The sequence below is a fragment of the Macaca fascicularis genome, chromosome 16, assembly GCF_037993035.2.
Source record: "Macaca fascicularis isolate 582-1 chromosome 16, T2T-MFA8v1.1".
NCBI classification, from domain to species: domain Eukaryota; kingdom Metazoa; phylum Chordata; class Mammalia; order Primates; family Cercopithecidae; genus Macaca; species Macaca fascicularis.
In genome coordinates this window covers 1,289,100-1,311,712 of record NC_088390.1, presented here as the reverse complement: position 1 = coordinate 1,311,712, position 22,613 = coordinate 1,289,100, and the positions used below count along the sequence as shown (strand labels likewise).

The window sequence follows — 22,613 nt, the reverse complement described above, 5'->3', positions numbered from 1 at the left end:
GAGACATCGTGCACCATGAACAAACTGGGATGACGTGCCAGAGTTTCCACAAGGAAATCCATCTTTGTGTTTGTACCACGGAGGCCCCGAGTAAAGCGAGGTCATAGCTCATGTAGGCGAAATTTGTTCTACTTGATGTCACGGGACAAGGGGAGAAAATGAAGCTGGACTGGCCAGAGATCAGGCTGAGAAATTCCTGGGCACAGTCTGGAGAGCTACTCCAATTACACCTGTGCCTCCATTTCCATGGGGGATTGGCCCCAGGACCCCTCACAGATACCAAAATCCCAGGACGCCCAAGTCTCTTATACAAGGTGCTGTAGTATTTACATGTAACCTAATTGCATGTCCCATATACTTTATTTTTTAAAATGTTTTTTTAATAGAGACAGGGTCTTGCTATGTTGCCTGGGCTGGTCTTGAACTCCTGGCTTTAAGTGATCCTCCCAAAGTGTTGGGATTACAGGCGCGAGTCACCATGCCTGCCCCCCCAATATACTTTAACTTATCTCTAGATTATTATTTTGTTTTGTTTTTTTTGAGACGGAGTCTGGCTCTGTTGCCCAGGCTGGAGTGCAGTGGCACAATCTCGGCTAATTTTTTTGTATTTTTAGTAGAGACGGGGTTTCACCGAGTTAGCCAGGATGGTCTCGATCTGCTGACCTTGTGATCCGCCTACCTCGGCCTCCCAAAGTGCTGGGATTACAGGCGTGAGCCACCACGCCCGGCCTAGATTTTTTTTTTTTTTTAATTAATTAATTTATTTTTTTTTTGAGACGGAGTCTCGCTCTGTCACCCGGGCTGGAGTGCAGTGGCCGGATCTCAGCTCACTGCAAGCTCCGCCTCCCGGGTTCATGCCATTCTCCTGCCTCAGCCTCCCGAGTAGCTGGGACTACAGGTGCCCGCCACCTCGCCCGGCTAGCTTTTTGTATTTTTTAGTAGAGACGGGGTTTCACCGTGTTAGCCAGGATTGTCTCGATCTCCTGACATTGTGATCCGCCCGTCTCAGCCTCCCAAAGTGCTGGGATTACAGGCTTGAGCCACCGCGCCCGGCTCCTAGATTATTTTTAATACCTAATACATTGTAAATGCTATGTGGTTGTTACACTGTATTATTTGTATTTTTTATTTTTGTAGGTTTTTTTTAATTGTTTTCCCCCCAAATATTTTTGATCTGTGGTTGGTTGAATCTGAGGGTGCCCTTGGATAGGGATAGTGTGGCTTCCCGGCCAGATAGGAAGGCTAACTATAAAACTTTATGGCCGGGCGCGGTGGCTCACGCCTGTAATCCCAGCACTTTGGGAGGCCGAGGCGGGCGGATCACAAGGTCAGGAGATCGAGACCACGGTGAAACCCCGTCTCTACTAAAAATACAAAAAATTAGCCGGGCGCGGTTGTGGGCGCCTGTAGTCCCAGCTACTCAGGAGGCTGAGGCAGGAGAATGGCGTGAACCCGGGAGGCGGAGCTTGCAGTGAGCCGAGATCGCACCACTGCACTCCAGCCTGGGCGACAGAGCGAGACTACGTCTCAAAAAAAAAAAAAAAAAAAAAAAAACAACTTTATAAAGAACTCAAAAAACGCTGGAAAATGCTGATTGGGGTGGTGTATTTTATGGGTCACATTTTACTCTTATGGTCTAAAAGTTTTTAAAATTCTGGCTTTATGACTTACGACAGAAAAAAAAACTGAATAAACTTACAGTTTAAAAAAATGGGTCAGGTGCTGTGGCTCACGCACATAATCCCAGTACTTTGCGCAGCTGAGGCGGGCGGATCACCTGAGGTCAGGAGTTCAAGACCAACCTGGCCAACATGGTGAAACCCTGTCTCTACTAAAATTGCAAAAATTAGCCGGGCGTGGTGGAAGGCGCCTGTAATCCTGGCTACCCAGGAGGCTAAGGCAGGAGAACTGCTTGAACCCGGGAGGCAGAGGCTGTAGTGAGCTGAGATCGCACCGCTGCACTCCGGCCCGGGCAACAAGAGTGAAACTCCATCTCCCCATCGCCCCACCCAAAAAGAAAATCTCACCGGCTACAGTGAGCCATGATTGCACCACTGCACTCCAGCCTAGGCACCAGAGCAAGACCCTGTTTCAAAATAACCAGAAAACAAAAACCCCAACAGCCTGTGTGCCTCGCACCTTCCATGTGGCCTCTTGGTGGTCTATGACGTGTGTACAAATGGGCCCCTGCCGCGTGTTAATGGCAGTGTGGCTTCCGAGCCAGCAGCCTGGGTGATCTTCCTAGCGGGGCTTTGGCTCACTGCCTCTGTGTCCCCCAGTCTTCCCTGGCACCTACAGAGCCAGGGAGACGTTTTGTTTTCCAGAACCAGGCACTTAGGACCCTGACCTCCCCTGAGCAAAGTTTTCACACCTTCCCCAGCTCCCTCAGAGGCATGAAGGTCTGGGAGGAGATAGTGCCTTGTCCTTGGAACTGGGCACCATTTTTTTCTTTTCTTTTTTTTTTTTTTGAGTCAGTCTTGCTGTGTTGCCCAGGCCTGGAGTGCGATGGCACCATCTCGGCTCACTGCAACCTCTGCCTCCCAGGTTCAAGCGATTCTCCTACCTCAACCTCCCAAGTAGCGGGGATTGGCCAGGCACGGTGGCTTACGCCTGTAATCCTAGCACTTTGGGAGGCCGAGGCCGATTGGCCTAGCACTTCGAGGATCACGAAGTCAGGAGATCAAAACCATCCTGGCTAACACGGTGAAAGCCCGTCTCTATTGAAAATACAAAAAAAAAAAAAAAAAAAAAAAAAAAAAAATTAGCCGGGCGTGGTGGCGGCGCCTGTAGTTGAAGGCTGAGGCAGGAGACTGGCGGGAACCCGGGAGGCAGAGCTTTCAGTGAGCCAAGATCACGCCATTGAACTGCAGCCTGGGCGACAGAGCGAGACTCCATCTCAGAAACAAAAACAAAAAACCAAGTAGCTGGGATTACAGGCGCACGCCACCATGCCTGGCTAATTTTGTATTTTGAGTAGAGACGGGATTTCGCCATGTTGGCCAGGCTGGTCTTGAACTCCTGACCTCAGGTGATCCACCAGCCTCAGCCTCCCGAAGTGCTGGGATTACAGGCGTGAGCCACTGCGCCCCGCTGGAAGCAGGCAGCTTTGATTGCAGAATCAGGCAGGCCAGATGGGAAGCTGCTGTCTCTTGGTGTCTCAGGCCATGCTCTCCTTGGCCAGACAGAACCTCTTCCTTTTTGGTCCTGAAAGTCACACTAAAAATCAGCAGCAGCCTTGGGTAATGAGCCACGTGTACTGACGTTGGGGTTCGTGGTCTTTGCAGGAAGTCGAGGTTCTTTGTGGGCCTGGAAGGAAATGTGGCCTGCGTGTACATCCTCGTGTGTGGTCTCTGCGAGGGGGAGCAGACAGAACCCGGAGCCCCAGAGACTAGGGAGGCTTCTCTGTGGTGGCTTCCTCATTTCTGGTTAGTTGTGGCAGGGAGCAAATACAGTCTGTTTTGCAAAAGCAGCTCCTTTACGTCCAGAAGGCAACAGCTCAGCTCTTCTTTAGGGCCCCCAAAGAACTAACCCCCAGTGTGGGGCCGTGGCCAGCCGGACGCAGCAGCAGCAGCAGCAGCAATGTTCCTGTCTCAGCAGCCTGCAGTGTGGCTTTGATCTGGCGGTCAGCGGGGTGTGTTCGCCCCCAGAGCCAGGGGTCTGAGGAGCCCAGCTCCAGCTAGGTCTTAGGTGGAGGCACCGTAGGTGCTGCTCTCTGGGGAAAACCAAGTCACGATCTGATTTGGGTGAGCGCTGATCTTCCCCCCAGTGTGACCCAAAGCTCCCTGGGATGTTGGCTATAGGGAGGAGTGGGGAGCCACTCCCCGACTCCGGGGACCAGCCCGGGGTCCAGGAAAGGAGACTTCCCAGCACCCTCCCCCTCTCTGCTGGGGGCCCGGCATGCCCCTCATGTGATAGGCATGTGGCTTTTTGGAGGAAAGAAAATTTCACAATCAGACAGAAACGGCAACTGGGAAAATAACTCATGCAGGGGATTGAGCAATGAGTGTCTAGAAGACTGGGGGCCACGAGAAGGGGATTAGGGTGAGGTTTCACCAGAGCTGTGGCTAAGATCCCAGGAGGCTCCTGGAGCTCGAGGCTTCAGAATGGTCAGGATCCGGAGGGATGGTGTCTTTCTGTCTCCAACCTGTCAGAACACAGACTGGGCATGGGGCTGACCCTGCCCAGAGACGGAGGTTTGAGATCATTCCCTCCGGCATTAAGTGGAGGTGGCTTCCGCTCAGAGCCGCCAGCCGAACCCTCTCTGCCCCACAGCAGGAGATCAGGGCCTGTTCCCAGAGGCTCTGAAATAGGAATGACTCTCCTTACAGTGCTACTTGCGGTACTCGGCCAAGCCTGGGCTGGGCAGGGCTGGGGGCTGCCTTGAAGAAAGAGATGCCTCCGGCCGGGCGCGGTGGCTCAAGCCTGTAATCCTAGCACTTTGGGAGGCCGAGACGGGCGGATCACAAGGTCAGCAGATCGAGACCATCCTGGTTAACACGGTGAAACCCCGTCTCTACTAAAAAAAAAATACAAAAAACTAGCCGGGCGAGGTGGCAGGCGCCTGTAGTCCCAGCTACTTGGGAGGCTGAGCCAGGAGAATGGCGTAAACCCGGGAGGCGGAGCTTGCAGTGAGCTGAGATCTGGCCACTGCACTCCAGCCTGGGCGACAGAGCGAGACTCCGTCTCAAAAAAAAAAAAAAAAAAAAAAAAAAGAAAGAGATGCCTCCAAGATCCGACACCCTCGGGAGTGTGGCAGGATGCGTCTGCCCGGGAGCACTGCAGGGGAGCTGGGATTCCTGGAGCGTTTGGGAAGGTTTCTGAGCAGCGCAGTGTCCTTACTTAGGAAGGTGGATCTCGGCCAGGCACGGGGCTCACGCCTGTAATCCCAGCACTTTGAGAAGTCGAGGCAGGCGGATCACCCGAGGTCAGGAGTTGAGACCAGCTTGGCCAACATGGTGAAACCCCTCTCTACTAAAAATACAAAGCAAAACAAACAAACAAAAATAGCTGGCCGTGGTGGTGTGTACCTGTAATCCCAGCTGCTTGGGAGGCTGAGGCAAGAGAATCACTTGAACCTGAGAGGCGGAGGTTGCAGTGAGCCAAGATCGTGCCATTGCACTCCAGCCTGGGTGACAGAATGAGACTCTGTCTCAATCAATCAATCAATAAAAATATAAATAAAGAAAAAGAAGAAGAAAGAAAATACCCTTGCCACCAGAGATCCTCCAGGTACAGACCTCACGTTCAAGGAGGAGTCAAAAGAACCCAGGAGCTTGTCAGATTTCAGTTGAGGAGAAAGACAATGGAAATTCATCTTCGTGTCTTCCTTCCTTTGCCACTTTCCCTGGAGAGTAGCTTTAAGAGCTGCACTGGCCGGGCGCGGTGGCTCACCCTGTAATCCCAGCACTTTGGGAGGCTGAGGCAGGCAGATCACAAGGTCAGGAGATCGAGACCTTCCTGGCTGACATGGTGAAACACTGTCTCCACTAAAAATACAAAAAATTAGCTGGTCACAGTGGCGGGCGCCTGTAATCCCAGCTACTCAGGAGGCTGAGGCAGGAGAATCGCTTGAACCTGGGAGGTGGAGGTTGCAGTGAGCTGAGATCACACCACTGCACTCCACACTCCAGCCTGGGGAATAGAACGAGACTCTATCTCAAAAACAAAAACAAAAAGGCTGCACTGATGTACTTGACTTAGCAGCAGGTGCCAGTGCTGCCTGGCCTGCTGGAAACCGAGCTCTTTGTGAGTGAATGTCAGGGGGCATCCGGTCAGGAGGCTTTCCTGAAGCTTCAGGACTGGCGGCCAGGTACAGTTGCTCTGGACCGAGCCAGACCGGGGTGTGAACTTGACTCCTTCACTCGCTAGAAGTGTGACCTTGAGCCTCTTCTGTAAAGTGGGCGTTGTGACTGTGGCTTCCACACAGAGAGGCTGCTTGCGAAGAGTGAAGGTTACGTGTTTAACCTGTGCCTAGAACGTAAATACTGGTGATGCTCGGGACACATCGGCCGAAGGGCTTTCAGCAAACTCGCCAGGAGAGGAGGGGAGTCCTGAATCCTTGTGTGTATTGAGGGGGAGGGGGTGTCCCAGAAAGGCTTCTCTTTAAGGTGGATCCAAGAAAAGCTGCTAATTCTGTTGTTTTCCTGGATTCATGCTGAGGCCACACATTAGATTAGTAGCAGTTTCTTTCTTTTTTTTTTTTTTTGAGACAGAGTCTAGCTCTGTCGCCCAGGCTGGAGTGCAGTGGCCGGATCTCAGCTCACTGCAAGCTCCGCCTCCCGGGTTTACGCCATTCTCCTGCCTCAGCCTCCCGAGTAGCTGGGAGTACAGGCGCCCGCCACCTCGCCCGGCTAATTTTTTTTTTTTTTGTATTTTAGTAGAGACGGGGTTTCACCGTGTTAGCCAGGATGGTCTCGATCTCCTGAACTCGTGATCCGCCCGTCTCGGCCTCCCAAAGTGCTGGGATTACAGGCTTGAGCCACCGCGCCCGGCCTAGTAGCAGTTTCTATATTCGCCCCCAGTTCCCAAAAGAACCTTCTCCACAGTCATCCATTCTAGCTCTTCACTCTATTCCCATGTCGGTCTCTGTGCAATTTTTTGTTTTTTTTTTTTGAGACAAGTTTTGCTCTTGTTGCCCAGGCTGGAGTGCAATGGCGCCATCTCAGCTCACTACAGCCTCTACCTCCTGGGTTCAAGCGATTCTCCTGCCTCAGCCTCCCCAGTAGCTGGATTACAGGCGCCCACCACCATACCCCACTAATGTTCTATTTTTAGTAGAGAGAGGGTTTCACCATGTTGGCGAGGCTGGTCTCGAACTTCTGACCTCAGGTGATCCGCCCACCTCAGCCTCCCAAAGTGCTGGGATTACAGGTGCCTTCCACCACGCCCAGCTAATTTTTTGTAATTTTAGTAGAGACGGGGTTTCACCATGTTGGCCAAGCTGGTCTTGAACTCCTGGCCTCAGGTGATCTGCCCACCTTGGCCTCCCAAAGTGCTGGGATAATAGGCGTGAGCCACCGTGGCCGGTCCACATTCTTTCTAGAAGCATTTAGTCATCAATTCAGTTTGAAGTGGTGCTTCCCTCCTACCCCCTCCATAACTCACTGTCCAGACCTCTCTCTCTGCTTTCCCTCTTTGTGATTTCTGGACATGTCCGAAGTCCATTATCATAAGCAACCAGGGAAAAGGAACTCTGGCTTATACAGTAGGGCTCAGGGAATATTCAATGAAATAATAAGTAACTTTTCTGCAGGGTGCAGTGGCTCATGCCTGTACTCCCAGCGCTTTGGGAGGATGAGGCAGGAGGATTGCTTGAGCCTAGGAGTTCGAGACCAGCCTGGGTAACATAGTGAGACTCTGGCTCTACAAAATAATAATAATAATACAACTTTTCTAGCTCTGAAAACCCATTAAACTTCCGGGAATATAGGAACTGAAGGATGGGAAAGAGGAAAGATTCCCCCCTCCGTTATTAGCTGCTGCCGGGGACTTACCTCTCTTCATGTTGAGGTGAGGAAATCAAGGGACAGACGGGGAAAGGCAGCTCTTCAGAGTCACACAGCAAGTGAGTGGCAGAGCCAGCAGCTAGATTCAGGCTGTGCGCGGCTGAGCGTTCCTTCCCTTCTGTTGGAGAGAGGCATCGGGGTGTTGAGGGGCTAATGTGGGGCTCCTGGAGCGGTCGTGTGGCACTGTGACAGTGACGTGATTTAATACATGCAAAGTCCTTAGGGCAGCCTGGGCACAGTAAGCGCATGGAAGTGTTTGCGGCATCATTTCTATATTACCCTCTGTTCTTCTTCCACACCCCTACTCCTTTCACCAGGCCCCTCATTTCAGGAGAGAGAAGAACCCTGACACTGTTAAATATGCCAGAACAGGCTGGGCGCTCACGCCTGTGATCCCAGCACTCTGGGAGGCCGAGGCGGGTGGATCACCTGAGGTCAGGAGTTTTGAGACCCGCCTGACCAACATGGTGAAACCCTGTCTCTACTAAAAATACAAAAATTGGCCGGGTGCGGTAGCTCAAGCGTGTAATCCCAGCACTTTGGGAGGCTGAGACGGGCGGATCACGAGGTCAGGAGATCAAGACCATCCTGGCTAACACGGTGAAACCCTGTCTCTACTAAAAATACAAAAAACTAGCCTGGCGAGGTGACGGGCGCCTGTAGTCCCAGCTACTCGGGAGGCTGAGGCAGGAGAATGGCGTGAACCCGGGAGGCGGAGCTTGCAGTGAGCTGAGATCTGGCCGCTGCACTCCAGCCCAGGCGACAGAGCAAGACTCCGTCCCAAAAAAAAAAAAAAAAAAATTAGCTGGTCATGGTGGCACATACCTGTAATCCCAGCTACTCAGGAGGCTGAGGCAGGAGAATCACTTGAACCCGGGAGGCGGAGGTTGCAGTGAGCTGAGACTGCACCACTAGACTTCAGCCTGGGCAACAGAGGGAGATTCTGTCTCATAAATAAATAAATAAATAAATAAATACATAGAAAAGAAAAGAAAAATGCCAGAACATCCAGAACATCGTTACTAGGCAGCGGTGAAAAGCTGGTGGGAAGCTTGGTGGACTAACCCCTGTCTGGTGGGATGACTTTCTGGATCTTTACAAACTCAAGGCCCAAGAACCGGATCTTGATTCGACATTGGTTGTTTTGTTTGTTTATTTGCTCTGGTGATGGGAACATGGAAAGGAGCCGTCCTCCTTTCCGTGCACAGGCCCCCAGCAGACCAGGAGTCCGGTGCCGTGCTTTGCAGGACCCTCGGGTCGGCGTGCTGGTCACCGTCACCCAGCGCAGTCTGCACCTGCAGAAGTGTTGCCCGAGCCCTGTCTGTCAGGCCCTGCAGACTCGCTCAGGCCAGCCCCTCGGGAGTGTGAAGGCCCGGAATCCGTTTCTATCCTATTTCTCCCCATTGAACTGAAAGCCAGATTTCCCATCTGTCGGGTCGGAGGTGCATCAAGTCATCCCTGGGAGTTGGTGAGTCACAGCATCAGCCTGCAGCGCCGTGGGGCAGAGGGGTAAGCATACCGTGAGCAACTGGCATCTTCCTTCTAGGAACCCCGACAGACGGCGAGAGGAGACGGGACGGGCACGTACCCAGAAACTGCTTTCTTCCCAGGCTCCCTCCCCCAAACACAAGTTTTTTTGTGTGTGTTTTTTTGAGATGGAGTCTCACTCTGTTGCCCAGGCTGGAGTGCAGTGGCATGATCTCGGCTCACTGCAACCTCCACCTCCGCCGCCTGGGTTCAGCGATCCTCCTGCCTCAGTCTCCTGAGTGGCTGGGATTACAGGCACCCACCACCACGCCTGGCTAATTTTTGTGTTTTTAGTAGAGATGGGGTTTCACCATGTTGGCCAGGCTGGTCTCGAACTCCTGACCTCAGGTGATCCACCCGCCTTGGCCTCCCAAAGTGCTTAGATTACAGGCGTGAGCCACCGTGCCCGAAAAACAAGTTTTATTGCAAATTTGGAACAGGCCTCGGAGAAGGACTCTGAGAATTGAGACCGAAGTTCCCTTAGTGGGCTGAATGATTTCTGGGTTTCTATGCCGTTTCCATGTTGGAGCCTGATTGGATAAAAAGGAGTACAGCCTCCAGTACTGGCTGCTGAGCAAGGCAGCCCTGTGCACTGGGGAATTTTCAGCTAGGGTTTTTCATGAGCAGTTAGAGAACTAATTGGAACAGCAATTCTCCCACTCCAAACCCCGTTCTAGGGGCCGGTTGTTCGTTCTTCGCGTCTTTCCAGAGAGGGTGGTCATTCTGGACGTGGTATCTCAACCAGCCAAACAGTTGTCTTCCAGTCGGTGGAGTTGGGCTGGCTGGAACATCTGTACTGCCTCATTCCGGGCTGTTTGTGACCAGGAATATACTTGTTCATTCATTCACATTTGCTCATTCATTCACTGAAACTATTTGTGCAAGGTCCTGGGGTTACAGTGAATAATGGAGACGTGGTTCCTATCCTCCCAGAGACCTCAGTCTAGCAGGAGAGACAGGCATGGAACGTTTACAAGAGTACTGAGCATTGAGAAGGAGGGAGCGACGCAGGCCTTCCTGGTCTGGTGGGTAGGGAAAGCTCCCTGGAAGACGAGATATTTAAGTTAAGACCAGAAGGGTGAGTAGGAGTTACCCAGGCAGAGTGGGGGCAGAGCATTTTCGCCAGAGATACCAACCTATGCAAAAGTTCCGAGACAGGAAAAAGTAGAAGACAGCAAGGAGTAGAATGTGCCAGATGAAGCTGAAAGGGGTGCAGAGGACTGGCCACAGGGCCCTTAGTCCACCAAAAGGATGTGTGGGTCTCTATCCTGACAGCAGTGACTCGGGAGGCTGAGGCAGGAGAATTGCTTGAACCTGGGAGGTGGAGGTTGCAGTGAGCCGCCGAGATTGCACCATTACACCCCAGCCTGGGGCACAACAGCAAGACTCCATTTAAAAAAAAAAAAAAAAAAGGCCGGGCGCGGTGGCTCACGCCTGTAATCCCAGCACTTTGGAAGGTTGAGGAGGGCGGATTATGAGGTCAGGAGATCGAGACCATCCTGGCTAACATGGTGAAACCCCGTCTCTACTAAAAATACAAAAAATTAGCCGGGCATGGTGGCGGACGCCTGTAGTCCCAGCTACTTGGGAGGTTGAGGCAGGATAATGGCGCGTACCCGGGAGGCGGAGCTTGTAGTGAGCTGAGATCGCGCCACTCACTCCAGCCTGGGCGACAGAGACACTGTCTCAAAAAAAAAAAAAAAAAAGGAAGCCATAGACGGCTCTTAGTAAGAGGAATGACATGCCACGTGTTTTAGGATGTTTTAGAGCAATTCTTTAGTTGCTATGAGACGCTGGGAAACTCTTTCCTCTAATTAATCTTCATATCTTTGATGTCAGTCTCGTGAGCCTGGGACGGCTCCAACCAACGGACCCAGCCAAAACGTGACCACTTTGGCCGGAGTCTCACCCTTCTTCACTCTCCTTTCGGGAGAACACGGGTCATGTGTGCTCGTTTCTCGTGCCAGCTCCTGGCACCGGCCTGTGTGTTCATGAGACTGAACTGACCAGCTCGGGATGAGGCGCCAAGAGCTTGGGGAAGAGGAAATTAGGAGTCACGAGGTTTCACGATCAGAACCCGAAAGTGCCTTATGGAAAATTTGCATGTCCTGGGTGTAGCTCAGCCTAAGAGAACCCGGTGCGGTGTGTGTGTCTGGCTTCTGGGAGAGGCAGCCAGAGGCACCGGCTTCCCTTGTGAAGGTGGCTGGGTCAGACTGCCCCCTCCCTCCACCGCTAAGTTTGTGAAGGTGAAATTTAGTTAGGAAGGACATCCAAAGCAGCGTGATGGGGAAGGACGACCAGCTGGGGGTGGGGTGAGAGCTTGCCATCCGCCATCCTCCGTTTTCCCCAACCGGGTAGAGTTCTCAATGCTGTTGGCATTTATGACAGATGTTCTTGAGAGCAAGTCCTGCAGGACATTTTAACATTTCTGGCTTCTGCCTTTTGAAGGGTAGTAGCGACCCCTAGTTATTATGACCTCTTTGTTTTTTTTGAGACAGAGTCTCACTCTGTTGCCCAGGCTGGAGTGCAGTGGCGCAATCTCAGCTTACTGCAAGCTCCTCCCAGTGGGTTCAAGTGATTCTCCTGCCTCAGCCTCCCGAGTAGCTGGGACTACAGGTGCCCGCCACCACACCCGGCTAATGTTTTTGTATTTTTAGTAGAGATGGAGTTTCACCGTGTTAGCCAGGATGGTCTTGATCTCTTGACCTTGTGATCCACCTGCTTCGGCCTCCCAAAGAGCTGGGATTACAGGTGTGAGCCACGGCGGCCGGCCTATTGTGACCTCTTCAAATGCTCCCGCACGTTGTTATTTTTATTGACTTATTTGTTTTTTTGAGACAGGGTCTCGCTCTATCTCCCAGGTTGGGGTGTTAGTGGTACGATCTCAGCTCACTGAAGCCTTGATCTCCTAGGCTCAAGTGATTCTCCTGCCTCAGTCTCTTGAGTAGCTGGGACTACAGGTGCCCGCCACCACGCCTGGTTAATTTTGGTTTTTTTTGTTTTTTTTTTTTTTTGAGACGGAGTCTCGCTCTGTCGCCCGGGCTGGAGTGCAGTGGCTGGATCTCAGCTCACTGCAAGCTCCGCCTCCCGGGTTTACGCCATTCTGCCTCAGCCTCCCGAGTAGCTGGGACTACAGGTGCCCGCCACCTCGCCCAGCTAGTTTTTTGTATTTTTTAGTAGAGACGGGGTTTCACCGTGTTAGCCAGGATGGTCTTGATCTCCTGACCTCGTGATCCGCCCGTCTCAGCCTCCCAAAGTGCTGGGATTACAGGCTTGAGCCAATGCGCCCAGCCCTAATTTTATATTTTTAGTAGAGACAGGGTTTCACCACGTTAGCCAGGCTGGTCTTGAACTCCTGGCCTCAAGTGATCCGCCTTCCTTGGCCTCCCAAAGTGCTGGGATTATAGGCGTGAGCCTCTGTGCCCGGCCCAATTTAAGAATATTTTATTTTATTTTATTTTATTTTAGAGGAAGCCTCACTCTATCATGCCCAGACTAGAGTGCAGTGGCACGATCTCGGCTTACTGCAACCTCAGCCTCCCGGGTTCAAGCGATTCTCCTGCCTCAGCCTCCAGAGTAGCTGGGATTACAGGTGCCCGCCACCATGCCCGGCTACTTTTTGTAATTTTTTTAGTAGAGATGGGGTTTCACTATGTTGGCCAGGCCGGTCTCGAACTCCTGACCTCAGCTGATCCGCCCACATCGGCCTCCCAAAGTGCTGGGATTACAGGCGTGAGCTGCCACACCCGGCACATTTGAAGGTGTTTTAGCGAAGGTTTTGTCCGGCGGGATAGTCATTCTCCCCATGTCACTCCTGGGGGCTTCTGCTCTCTCCTGCCTGGACGGAGTTCCTCCTGACTCTCCCAGCTGTGTTCCCACCAGCAGCCTGCAGCCCCGTGTCCAAGCTGGAGATTGTTGTCCAGGCACTTGCGGGCCGCTTGGCAGGAAGCCTCCGGTGGCCGAGGTGCTGCTATGCGGCCACCAGATGGCGCTGGGGAGCACCCCACTGTCTGCCGCAGGACGGGCAGAGGCAGGACTGGACTGCAGAGGGAACTTGCCTTAAAGAGGCCTGGTCCTTAAAGACACAGCACACACGGCCTGACTGGCAGTCCCAGAGCCAGGCTCCACTGATGGCAGGCGCCCCTGGCTAGGCTCTGAGGTTCCTTTGCCCTCGCCTTGCTGAATGGTGAGCCTCTGACTCTCGGAGCCCGTCTCCTTGACGGCCTGCCCTGAGCTCCTGCACCCACTCCTGGGCCTGATGGGGACAGGGCCAGCCTGGTGGGTGGTGTCCGAGGTCCTGGCACAGCAGCGTAGGCCTGGGATGCGTCTGCAGAATTCTGGCTGAACGAGCAAGGAGCACGGCCAGCTTCGGGGCCGTGGTGACCACAGGAGGGCAGAGGCCAGGGCTCACGCGCTGGCCCCAGCTGGACGTGTTCTTGCTTCCCTTGGGGCTGAGGAGATTGGAGCCCCAGAACTGAATCTCTGGGTTTGGAGCCTTAGAGAATCCACTGTCTCTTCTGCTGGCATCTTTCTGAATGCTGATGGGGACTTGGTGGTAAGTAATGAGGAGGGGACTCCAGGCCCTGCTGTCCAGCCCTCGGAAAACTCTGCTGTTGACCTCTGGGTGGTGTCATCTGAGCCATGTCAAGTGAGGGCCATGTGAGCTGGGGCTTGGTGAGAGACCCTCCTAAAACTGTGGCTCGGGGGGTGCGTAATCTAAGCCAGCGGCTCTGTCCACGATTCTGCACTTGCTGTGGCCCCTGGCCGTGGGAACGGGGCTTCAACTCGGCCCCTGGGAAGTGTGTGGGGGCGTGTGGGGAGTGTCACAGCTGCAAGGACCTGATGTCACTGTGCCTTATCCTGCAGTGATGCCTAGAGAGGCAGCGAGAGGGGGAGCAGGTCTTCCCATGACTCAAGCTGACACAAAACTTCGGTGGAGAAATGACTAACTGGGAAGGGCTTTCAGTTCACCTCTGTTGCCTGTAGGTCTCACTGGCTACCGGAAAAGCCAGGAGGCTGAGCGGAGGGCAGGGGAGAAGAGGGCAAAAGACCGACTCCTAGGCTGAGCCTTCGCCCTTAGAGATGACGCTATGGAGGCCTGGGGAATTTTCTTTCCCCAGACTAGAGGGCTGAGAATGAATCTTAGAATAGTAAATGCTGCCCGGGTGCAGTGGCTCACGCCTGTAATCCCAGCTCTTTGGGAGGCTGAGGCGGGCAGATCACCTGAGGTTGGGAGTTCGAGACCAGCCTGGCCAACATGGCAAAACCCCATCTCTACTAAAAATACAAAAAATTAGCTGGGCGTGGTGGCGGGCATCTGTAATCCCAGCTACTCGGGAGGCTGAGGCAGGGGAACCGCTTGAACCTGGAAGGCGGAGGTTTCAGTGAGGCAAGATTGTGCCACTGCACTCCGGCCAGGCAACAAGACTCTGTCTGAAAAGAAAAAAAAAAAAAAAAGAAGAATATATGCTGCTTTACTGTACCAAGGAAATGGAAATGGAGCAAAGCGTGGCAAACAGGCCTCCCCAGGATCTGCCAGGAGAGTTTATAGTCTGCCGGGAGGTCATCTTCTTGATCCACCTGGGCACACTTTTTTTTTTTTTTTTTTTTTTTTTTTCCACTCTGTCTCAGCTCACTGCAAGCTCTGCCTCCCGGGTTCAAGCATTTCTCCTGCTTCAGCCTCCCAAGTAGCTGGGATTACAGGTGCCCACCACCATGCCCAGCTAATTTTTGTATTTTTAGTAGAGACGGGGTTTCACCATGTTGGCCAGGCTAGTCTTGAACTCCTGACCTCAGGTGACCCGCTGGCCTCGGCCTCCCAAAGTGCTGGGATTACAGACGTGAGCCACCGTGCCTGGCCCTGGGCGCACACCGTCTACAGATGTGAACACTGAGGCTGGAAATTCTTGAGATTGGCCAGAGGCATCAATGAAATGGGGTTTTGCCGGGACTGGCATTTGGGAGATTGTCACTGGACTTTGTTCAGCTTGTCTCCATGGTCATCTGGCTTGCTGTAGTAGATACGGTTTTCTTGGGAAACCAGTTCTCTTCCTACTTTATCATCAGTGGCCTTGGGAGGGTTCTGAAGTAACGCTGCGTGCCTCCCTCGTGTAGCTCTGATTTCTTCCTCCCTGAGTTTAACTTCATCCTGTTCGTTCCTTCATTCAGTAATTGTCGCTCAATGCAGAGATTACCCACGGGAACCCCAGATTCAGGCTTAGTTCGTTTCCAAGCATCGCCATCTGCTAGTTAGTCAGTGGCTTAGCCTCTCTGCACCTCAATTTTGTCCTCTGTGAAATGGAGATAATAGTAAATTGGCTTATTGTAAGGATTAGGTGAAATAAACTATGTAAAGCAGATAGAGCAGTGCCTGGCACTTAAGAACCACTCAATAGACCAGGCACGGTGGCTCACACCTATAATCCCAGCACTTTGGGAGGGTGAGCCAGGAGGATCTGCTTGAACCCAGGAGTTCGAGGCTGCAGTGAGCTGTGATAACGCACTGCACTCCAGACTGGGTGACAGAGCAAGACTTTGTCAAAAAATAAATAAATAAAAAAAAGCACTCCATAGCTGTTAGCTGTCATTAATTTTATTTGTTCAATGTGCATTATTGAATGCTTATCTGCTGGGCTTTCGGCAGAAAGCTGATCTGGAGGCACAGTGCAGTCATAGCTGCGTTGGGAGTCTACCTGAGCCTTGTTCACCCCCTGCGCCGAGCACTGGGTCTGCCCAGTGAGGAAGGTGCAATCCTGGCTTATTTATTTATTTATCTTTTTTGAGACAGAGTCTTGCTCTGTCACCCAGGCTGGAGTGCAGTGGCACCGTCTCGGCTCACTGCAAGCTCTGCCTCCCAGGTTCACGCCATTCTCCTGCCTCAGCCTCCCGAGTAGCTGGGACTACCGGCACCCGCCACCTCGCCCGGCTAATTTTTTGTAGTTTTAGTAGAGATGGGGTTTCCCCGTGTTAGCCAGGATGATCTCATCTCCTGACCTCGTGATCCGCCCACTTCGGCCTCCTGAAGTGCTGGGACTACAGGTGTGAGCCACCGCGCCCAGCTAATTTTTTGTGTATTTAGTACAGAGTTTCCCCGTGTTAGCCAGGATGGTCTCATCTCCTGACCTCGTGATCCACCCACCTTGGCCTCCCAAAGTGCTGGGATTACAGGTGTGAGCCACTGTGCCCAGCCCCGGCTTTTGTTTTTTTTGAGAGAGAGTCTCACTCTGTCGCCCAGGCTGGAGTGCAGTGGCGCGATCTCGGCTCACTGCAGCTTCCATCTCCCGGGTTCATGCCATTCTCTTGCCTCAGCCTCCCGAGTAGCTGGGACTACAGGCGCCCGCCACCATGCCCGGCTGATTTTTTGTGATCTGCCCGCCTCGGCCTCCCAAAGTGCTGGGATTACAGGTGTGAGCCACTGTGTCTAGCCCCGGCTTTTTTTTTTGAGAGGGAGTCTCACTCTGTCACCCAGGCTGGAGTGCAGTGGTGCGATCTTGGCTCACTGCTGGGATTACAGGCACATGCCACCACGCCCAGCTAATTTTTGTATTTTTAGTAGAGGCAGGGTTTCACCAGGCTGGCCAGGCTGGTCTCAAACTCCTGACCTCAGGCTATCTGCCTGGGTCGGCCTCCCAAAGTGCTGGGATTATGGGTGTGAGCCACTGTGCCCGGCCAGTCCGGCTTTTAAGGAGCTGATGGGCCATTGAGGGCCAAACTCTTGGTGGTTTGGTCATCAAAGTCTATTTTTGGTTTTGGTTTTTCATTTTTATGTAGAGGGACCCACTCCCTCCCACCCACTGTGCATCCAGCCTCTGCACGCACCGGGGCTCCCTGCATGGCCCCTGCATGGGAACATATTTTTGTCATCAGTGCTGACCTCTGGGTGATCAAGGAAGCAGAGACTCCTGGGGCCTTCCTGTCGTGTGCAGTGGAGCTGAGCTGCTAACATGAGAAGGGAGGAAAAGTGGAGATACCCAGTTTTGGTTCTAGGGACCGTCCCCTTTTTTCCCTCTTGGTCAAGTGATTGGTAGAAGCAAGAGTTGCTTGTTGGAGAGGCCGTGAGTAGCACATGCTTGGGAATTAGGAGCAGGGCAAATGGCCTTGAAAATGGGATGTACCTTCTTCCCACTCAGCCCCTCATCATGAACCCAGTGCTCCTGGCAGTGCAACTAACCATGAAATTCCCTTTAAGTCCAGTGATGAGGCAGAAGCAGGCAGGTCACCCCGGGGCTGGAGAGCCGCAGACAGTCTGAGTGCACAGGCTGGAGGGAGGGCGGACGAGGGTGGAGAGCACTGGCCCCATGGACTATCTGGGGAATGGTTAGAGAAGGGGTCTGGAGGAGGCAGCGTGATAGGTGGGGGTTCAGTGCCTTGGGGAGCACTGGCTGGTCCACATTTAGCTGAATCAGGAAGGTCTGTCTACCACAGCTCCCCGCTGCTCTGACAGATTGGGGTTGACGGCTGCGGTTAAGAGCACTTCAGGGTAGCATCATCTTTGGCAAAGCCCAGACGGGGACTCTTTTTTTTTTTTTGAGACGGAGTCTCGCTCTGTCGCCCAGGCTGGAGTGCAGTGGCCGGATCTCAGCTCACTGCAAGCTCCGCCTCCCGGGTTCCCGCCATTCTCCTGCCTCAGCCTCCCAAGTAGCTGGGACTACAGGCGCCCGCCACCTCGCCCGGCTAATTTTTTGTATTTTTAGTAGAGATGGGGTTTCACCAGGTTAGCCAGGATGGTCTCGATCTTCTGACCTCGTGATCCGCCCGCCTTGGCCTCCCAAAGTGCTGGGATTACAGGCGTGAGCCACTGTGCCCGGGCTGAGAAGGACTCTTTAACTCCTTCCTTCCCAGTGCGTGATGTTGCATCTCCCCAACTCCTCAGTGCCAGGGATGTGGAGGTTTCTGTTCCCATCCCAAATCACTGTGGTGCTCAAAGGCTCACACGCTTGTCTGTAGGGCTGAGGTTAGCATCTGGCCGTGTGGTGTTAACGTCTACTGGAAGCCATCCAACAAAGGCATCAGGGGAATCTCGAAGTGTCTGCCCTTTCCCGAGCCACGTTGTCTGAGACAGACGTCTGGAGATAGAAGCGGGTTGACAGGGTTTCCCAGAGGGTGGTCTCTAACCCCATAGACCCGCAGAGATTTCTCAGAACCTTCATTACCCAGTGATCCGCAGTTAGCTGGCCGTGGAGGCAGCGTGCGTGGTGTTTAAGAGGATGAACAGGCCGGGCGCGGTGGCTTACGCCTGTAATCACAGCACTTTGGGAGGCTGAGGCGGGTGGATCACGAGGTCAGGAGATCGAGACTATCCTGACTAACAAGGTGAAACCCCGTCTCTACTAAAAATACAAAAATTAGCCGGGTGTGGTGGTGGGCGCCTGTAGTAGCAGCTACTCAGGAGGCTGAGGCAGGAGAATGGTGTGAACCTGGGAAGCAGAGGTTGCAGTGAGCCGAGATCTCGCCACTGCACTCCAGCCTGGGCAACAGAGTGAGACTCCATCTCAAAAAAAAAAAAAAAAAAAAAGAGCATGAACAGACTGCCAGGGTTCAAGTCCCAGTCCTCACTTGCTCTCTGGGTGGGTTACTCAGCTGCTCAGGGCCTCGGTTTTCTCACCTGGAAAATGGAGAAAACAGAGATAACAGTGACATTCACAGTGAGATCACGCTAGTGAACGAAGCACTAAGCCGGGCACACAGTAGGCATTCTGTGTGTGTTATTAGAAGTTTTCCTCCCTAGAGCCCTCAAGATTTGTCTCTCCCTCTACCCTCTATCGTGCTGTGGAGTGGAAGGTCCGAGAGTGCCAGGATTGGACAGAATGTAGACAGAAAAAAGCAAACTATGGCAATGCGAAGGAAAGCAACTGCCACATTTTAGCTTGGAGGATGCTGAAAATAGCTTGTTCAAGCCTTTGTAGATAAAAATGTAAAATGTACGCAAATGTATGTGACTCACACAGAAGCATACATCCATGGCTCCTTCACAGTCAGCGCCGGATGTGGCCATCAGGAAAACCCCGCAGTGTGGGGAGAGGGCCGGGCTGTCTTGGTGGTTGTTGTTTTGAGGAGGGGACTGTACTGCTGCCTCCTGGGCTGGTGGCTCCTGGTGGCGGCAGCTCACGCCCCTGTTTCCACCTTTCTTCTGGGCTGTCTTCTGAGTGTTCCATGTGGGAAGAAGAGACGCCCTTGGCCCCTCATGGCTCCTCCAGCCTCGCGGTCCTCCGAGAGCCTGCTCGTTCCCTTCCCATGCCGAAGCTCTATTTCTGGAGCATCTCATTGGAGATGCATGCCCCCTCCCTGCCAAGCTCCAGGTGCCTGCTTGGCCCTCCCAATCCTGTGTGCCAGTCAGGGACGGTGGGAGGGTGACAGCTGTAGGGAGGGGCGGCAAGAGACAGCGCTGGTGCCTGACCAGGAGGATTGGGGCAGGGGGATCCCAGGGGACGCAGGGAGGGGCTAATAATATTGAAAACCACTTGTGCCGCAGCCACCTGTAGAGGCTTCCCCACCCAGAGCATCATCCCCTGCGTCTCCCAGGGGCTCCCCAGCCTGTGATGAATGGGTGACCCCCATCTCCCCAGGGGCAGCTGCAGAGGCCTCTGCTCAAGCCGCTTATGGGGCTTCCTCTCAGCATCCTGGGGGAGGAGCTGCTTCTCCCCTTAAGAAGTAGATATGTGTGTGTCTGTTTGGAGTGACGAGGACCGACCCCCACCCCCCTCCAGGGTTCTGCAGGTGCTGACCACACCCGGGCCCAGCAAAGGCCAGGCTGACTTAGCCTTCCTGGTGGGCCTCTGTAGGGCTGGGCTCCAAGAAGGTTTTCCCCTTAAGCTGCCTGGGGATGGGGTGGGGTGGGGACAGCTCCGGGATCTAAACTGTTACTCTGGGGTACCGGGCACCCTGGGTGGTCCCCACTGCTTCCCTTCCCCTGGGTTCAGGAAGGGGCTTCAGCCTCACTGCCCTGGACCCCGCTGGCCTGACTCTCCTCCCCTCCTTCCCTGCTGCAGGGTCACTTGGCCCAAAGAGGTCTATGTGGAAGCTGCCATGGCTGCCACAGAACCAGCCCACGGGAGACAGGCATGGGGCCCCCAATCTCTTCACTGCCCTTGGGCGAGGGGGTCTTCGTTAGAGGGAATTTCGTCTCTAAACGTTCTGTACTCAGGCGTCTTAACCCGACTTCCCACCATTTGTAGGTGACGATGCAAACAGGATTCGGGGTCCCCAGAAGGGGTCCTGGAGGGGAACACGTGGAGCCCCTGGTGCTTCTCCTGGCTCCAGTTTGTCCTCCGCCCAGCAGGGGCACATGTGGGACTGTCCTGGCCCCACGGCCCCGGGACTTCGGCCCTCCAGTGTTTCCAGCCGCCCCCCTTCATGTGTGGCGGGAACGGCCGCGCTCTGAGGTCAGGGGTGTGGAAAGGGACGAGCTGGGTTAGGTTCGGGAGGAGAGAGGCGCCTCCGCGGCGCGCAGGACGTTCACCTCGTGGGTGCCGCAGCGGGTCTGGCTGGGGAGGGGCCCGGCCGCGGTTCCCGCCCCCGAAGCCGCGCTTGGAGATCCCGGGCGGGAGGTGATGTCACCCCTGCGGCGCCCGGGCCCCCCACGGCACCTGGTCTGCGGGTCACCAGGATCCTGCTGAGGCCGGCGCAGGGGGGGCGAGGGGGGCCTGGGTCTGCGCCGCCGCCCGGAGACCCCCGAGATCCCCGCGGCCCCTCCTCGCCCGGTGCCAGAGCCCCGCTGCCCCGTTAGCCCGGCCGGGGGCGTCCTGCGGGGGGCGGAGCCTCGAGGAGATTGGTCCCGCCCTGCCCCCGCCGCAAAGCCCCGCCCCGCCACGAAGCCCCGCCCCCGCCCCGCCCCCCGCGAAGTTGCTTGTCGGCTCCAGGATCCGCAGCTGAGCTCCGCGCGGCCGCAGGGGCCGGGAGGGTTCGGGAGGGTTTTGGGGGCGCCCGCCCCGCCCTCGCCCCCGCCCCGGCCGCTGCGCGCTCCTCCCGGGGACCTGGTTCCAGGCCTCCTCGCCCCGCCGCGCTCGCAACTTCGGCCTCCCCCGGCTCACGCCCGCCCTCCCTCCTTTGTTGCGCGATGAGGGTCGGGTTTCGGATCTGACCGAGCCGCCGCCGCGGGATGGAGCCGCTCAGCCACCGGGGCCTGCCGCGCCTGTCCTGGATCGACACCCTCTACAGCAGTACGTGCGCCGGGCGGGGGCGGAGCGGGGGCGGGACCCCAGGATCGAGGTCGGGACCCCAGGATCGGGGTTGGGACCTCAGGCGCCGGACTGGTCTGGGGGACGCGGGCGGGTGCGGGATCGGGGTCCGGATTGGGGTCGGGGTGGGAATCAGCATCAGCGTCGGGACCCAGGCGCCGGGCTGGTCCTGGGGGCGCGGGCGGGGGTCCCCAGAGCGGATTCCCGCGGGCCGGGGGCGGGAACCGTGGGCGGACCGAGCCGAGAGCTGTACCCCCCTTCCCACCTGTTGTGAATCTGGCCTCTGCTAGCCTCGGGTGAGGGAGGCCCTTCGGGGTGCTGCCCCCGCCCCCGGACCAGCAGCTTCTCTGTCCAGGCTGAAGCCTAAAAGCCATTTTGAGAAAGTCGTTGGCACCCAAGTTTGCCACCCAGGGGCACTGGGGCTGTGTGGGGTTCGGGGCCCGGGGGTTCGGGGCAGGGGTGGGATCGAGTGGGAGGGGAGACGATGGGTACAGATATCCGCGGGGGCCCTTTGGATGTGGGAGCTGAAAATCCCGGGCTCAGCAGTCTTTCCTGCCAGCCTCATCACCACCCCCACCCTCATCATCACCACCACCCTCAGAAGGGAAAAAAAAAAATAAACCTTCTCGAGTTCTCCACCCCCTCGCTCCCAAATCTGCCTGGGTCATGTGATTGGTCTTGCGTGGCCCCAGGGGACACATAACTGATCACGGGTAATGGGGGGGCTTGGGGCGATCGGAGAGCCACCCCCCCACCCCACCACCGCACCTTTCGCGGGTGCTAGAATGGCACCGCCCCTTCTCTCCACCCCTCCCTGAGACACCTTCGCTGGATGCGCTCAGGGATTAGGAAGATGGTCCTCCTGGGCTTACATAGTGGATTTCACCCTTCCTAAGGCCCACATGAGTGGGACCCTCCCACTCTCTCAGCTCATCTTCCAGGCAGGAGTTGGGGGAGGCGGGTGGGGCCAGGTGGAGCCTGGTTCAGCCTGATTCTAGGCACTGGATGCCATAGAACAGGAGCATTTGTTTTATTTTATTTTATTTATTTATTTATTTATTTATTTATTTATTTTGAAACGGAGTCTGGCTCTGTCACCCAGACTAGAGTGCAGTGGAGGATCCTGGCTCACTGCAGCCTCTGTCCCCTGGGTTCAAGTCTCTGCTCACTGCAGCCTCTGTCCCCTGGGATCAAGTGATTCTTCTGCCTCAGCCACCCGAGTAGCTGGGATTACAGGAACCCACCACCATATCTGGCTAATTTTTTGTATTTTTACTAGAGACGGGGTTTCACCATGAGGTCAGGATGGTCTGGAACTCCTGACCTCAGGTAATCTACCGGCCTTGTCCTCCCAAAGTGCTGAGATTACAGGCATGAGCCACCGTGCCCGGCCAACAAGGGCATT

The 22,613-nt window shown here is 54.8% G+C and overlaps 1 protein-coding gene across 4 annotated transcripts in view; it reads left to right on the top strand.

Annotated features, from left to right (window-relative positions):
* Positions 1–22,613, top strand: part of ABR (ABR activator of RhoGEF and GTPase) — a 230,965-nt gene that overhangs the window by 31,693 nt on the left and 176,659 nt on the right. For 2 of the 4 annotated variants that reach the window (XM_074018143.1, XM_045376369.3), the window contains exon 1: positions 20,876–21,190. The exons of 1 other annotated variant lie outside the window; for it this stretch is intronic. Coding sequence is in view for 1 of the 3 variants with exons in the window: in XM_045376369.3 (XP_045232304.1) it covers positions 21,130–21,190 (61 nt within the window). In the remaining 2 variants the exon portion in view is untranslated. Of the gene's footprint in view, positions 1–13,058; positions 13,588–20,875; positions 21,191–22,613 lie in introns of those variants that run through there. One more of the 4 variants, XM_065532214.2, reaches the window with a different exon arrangement.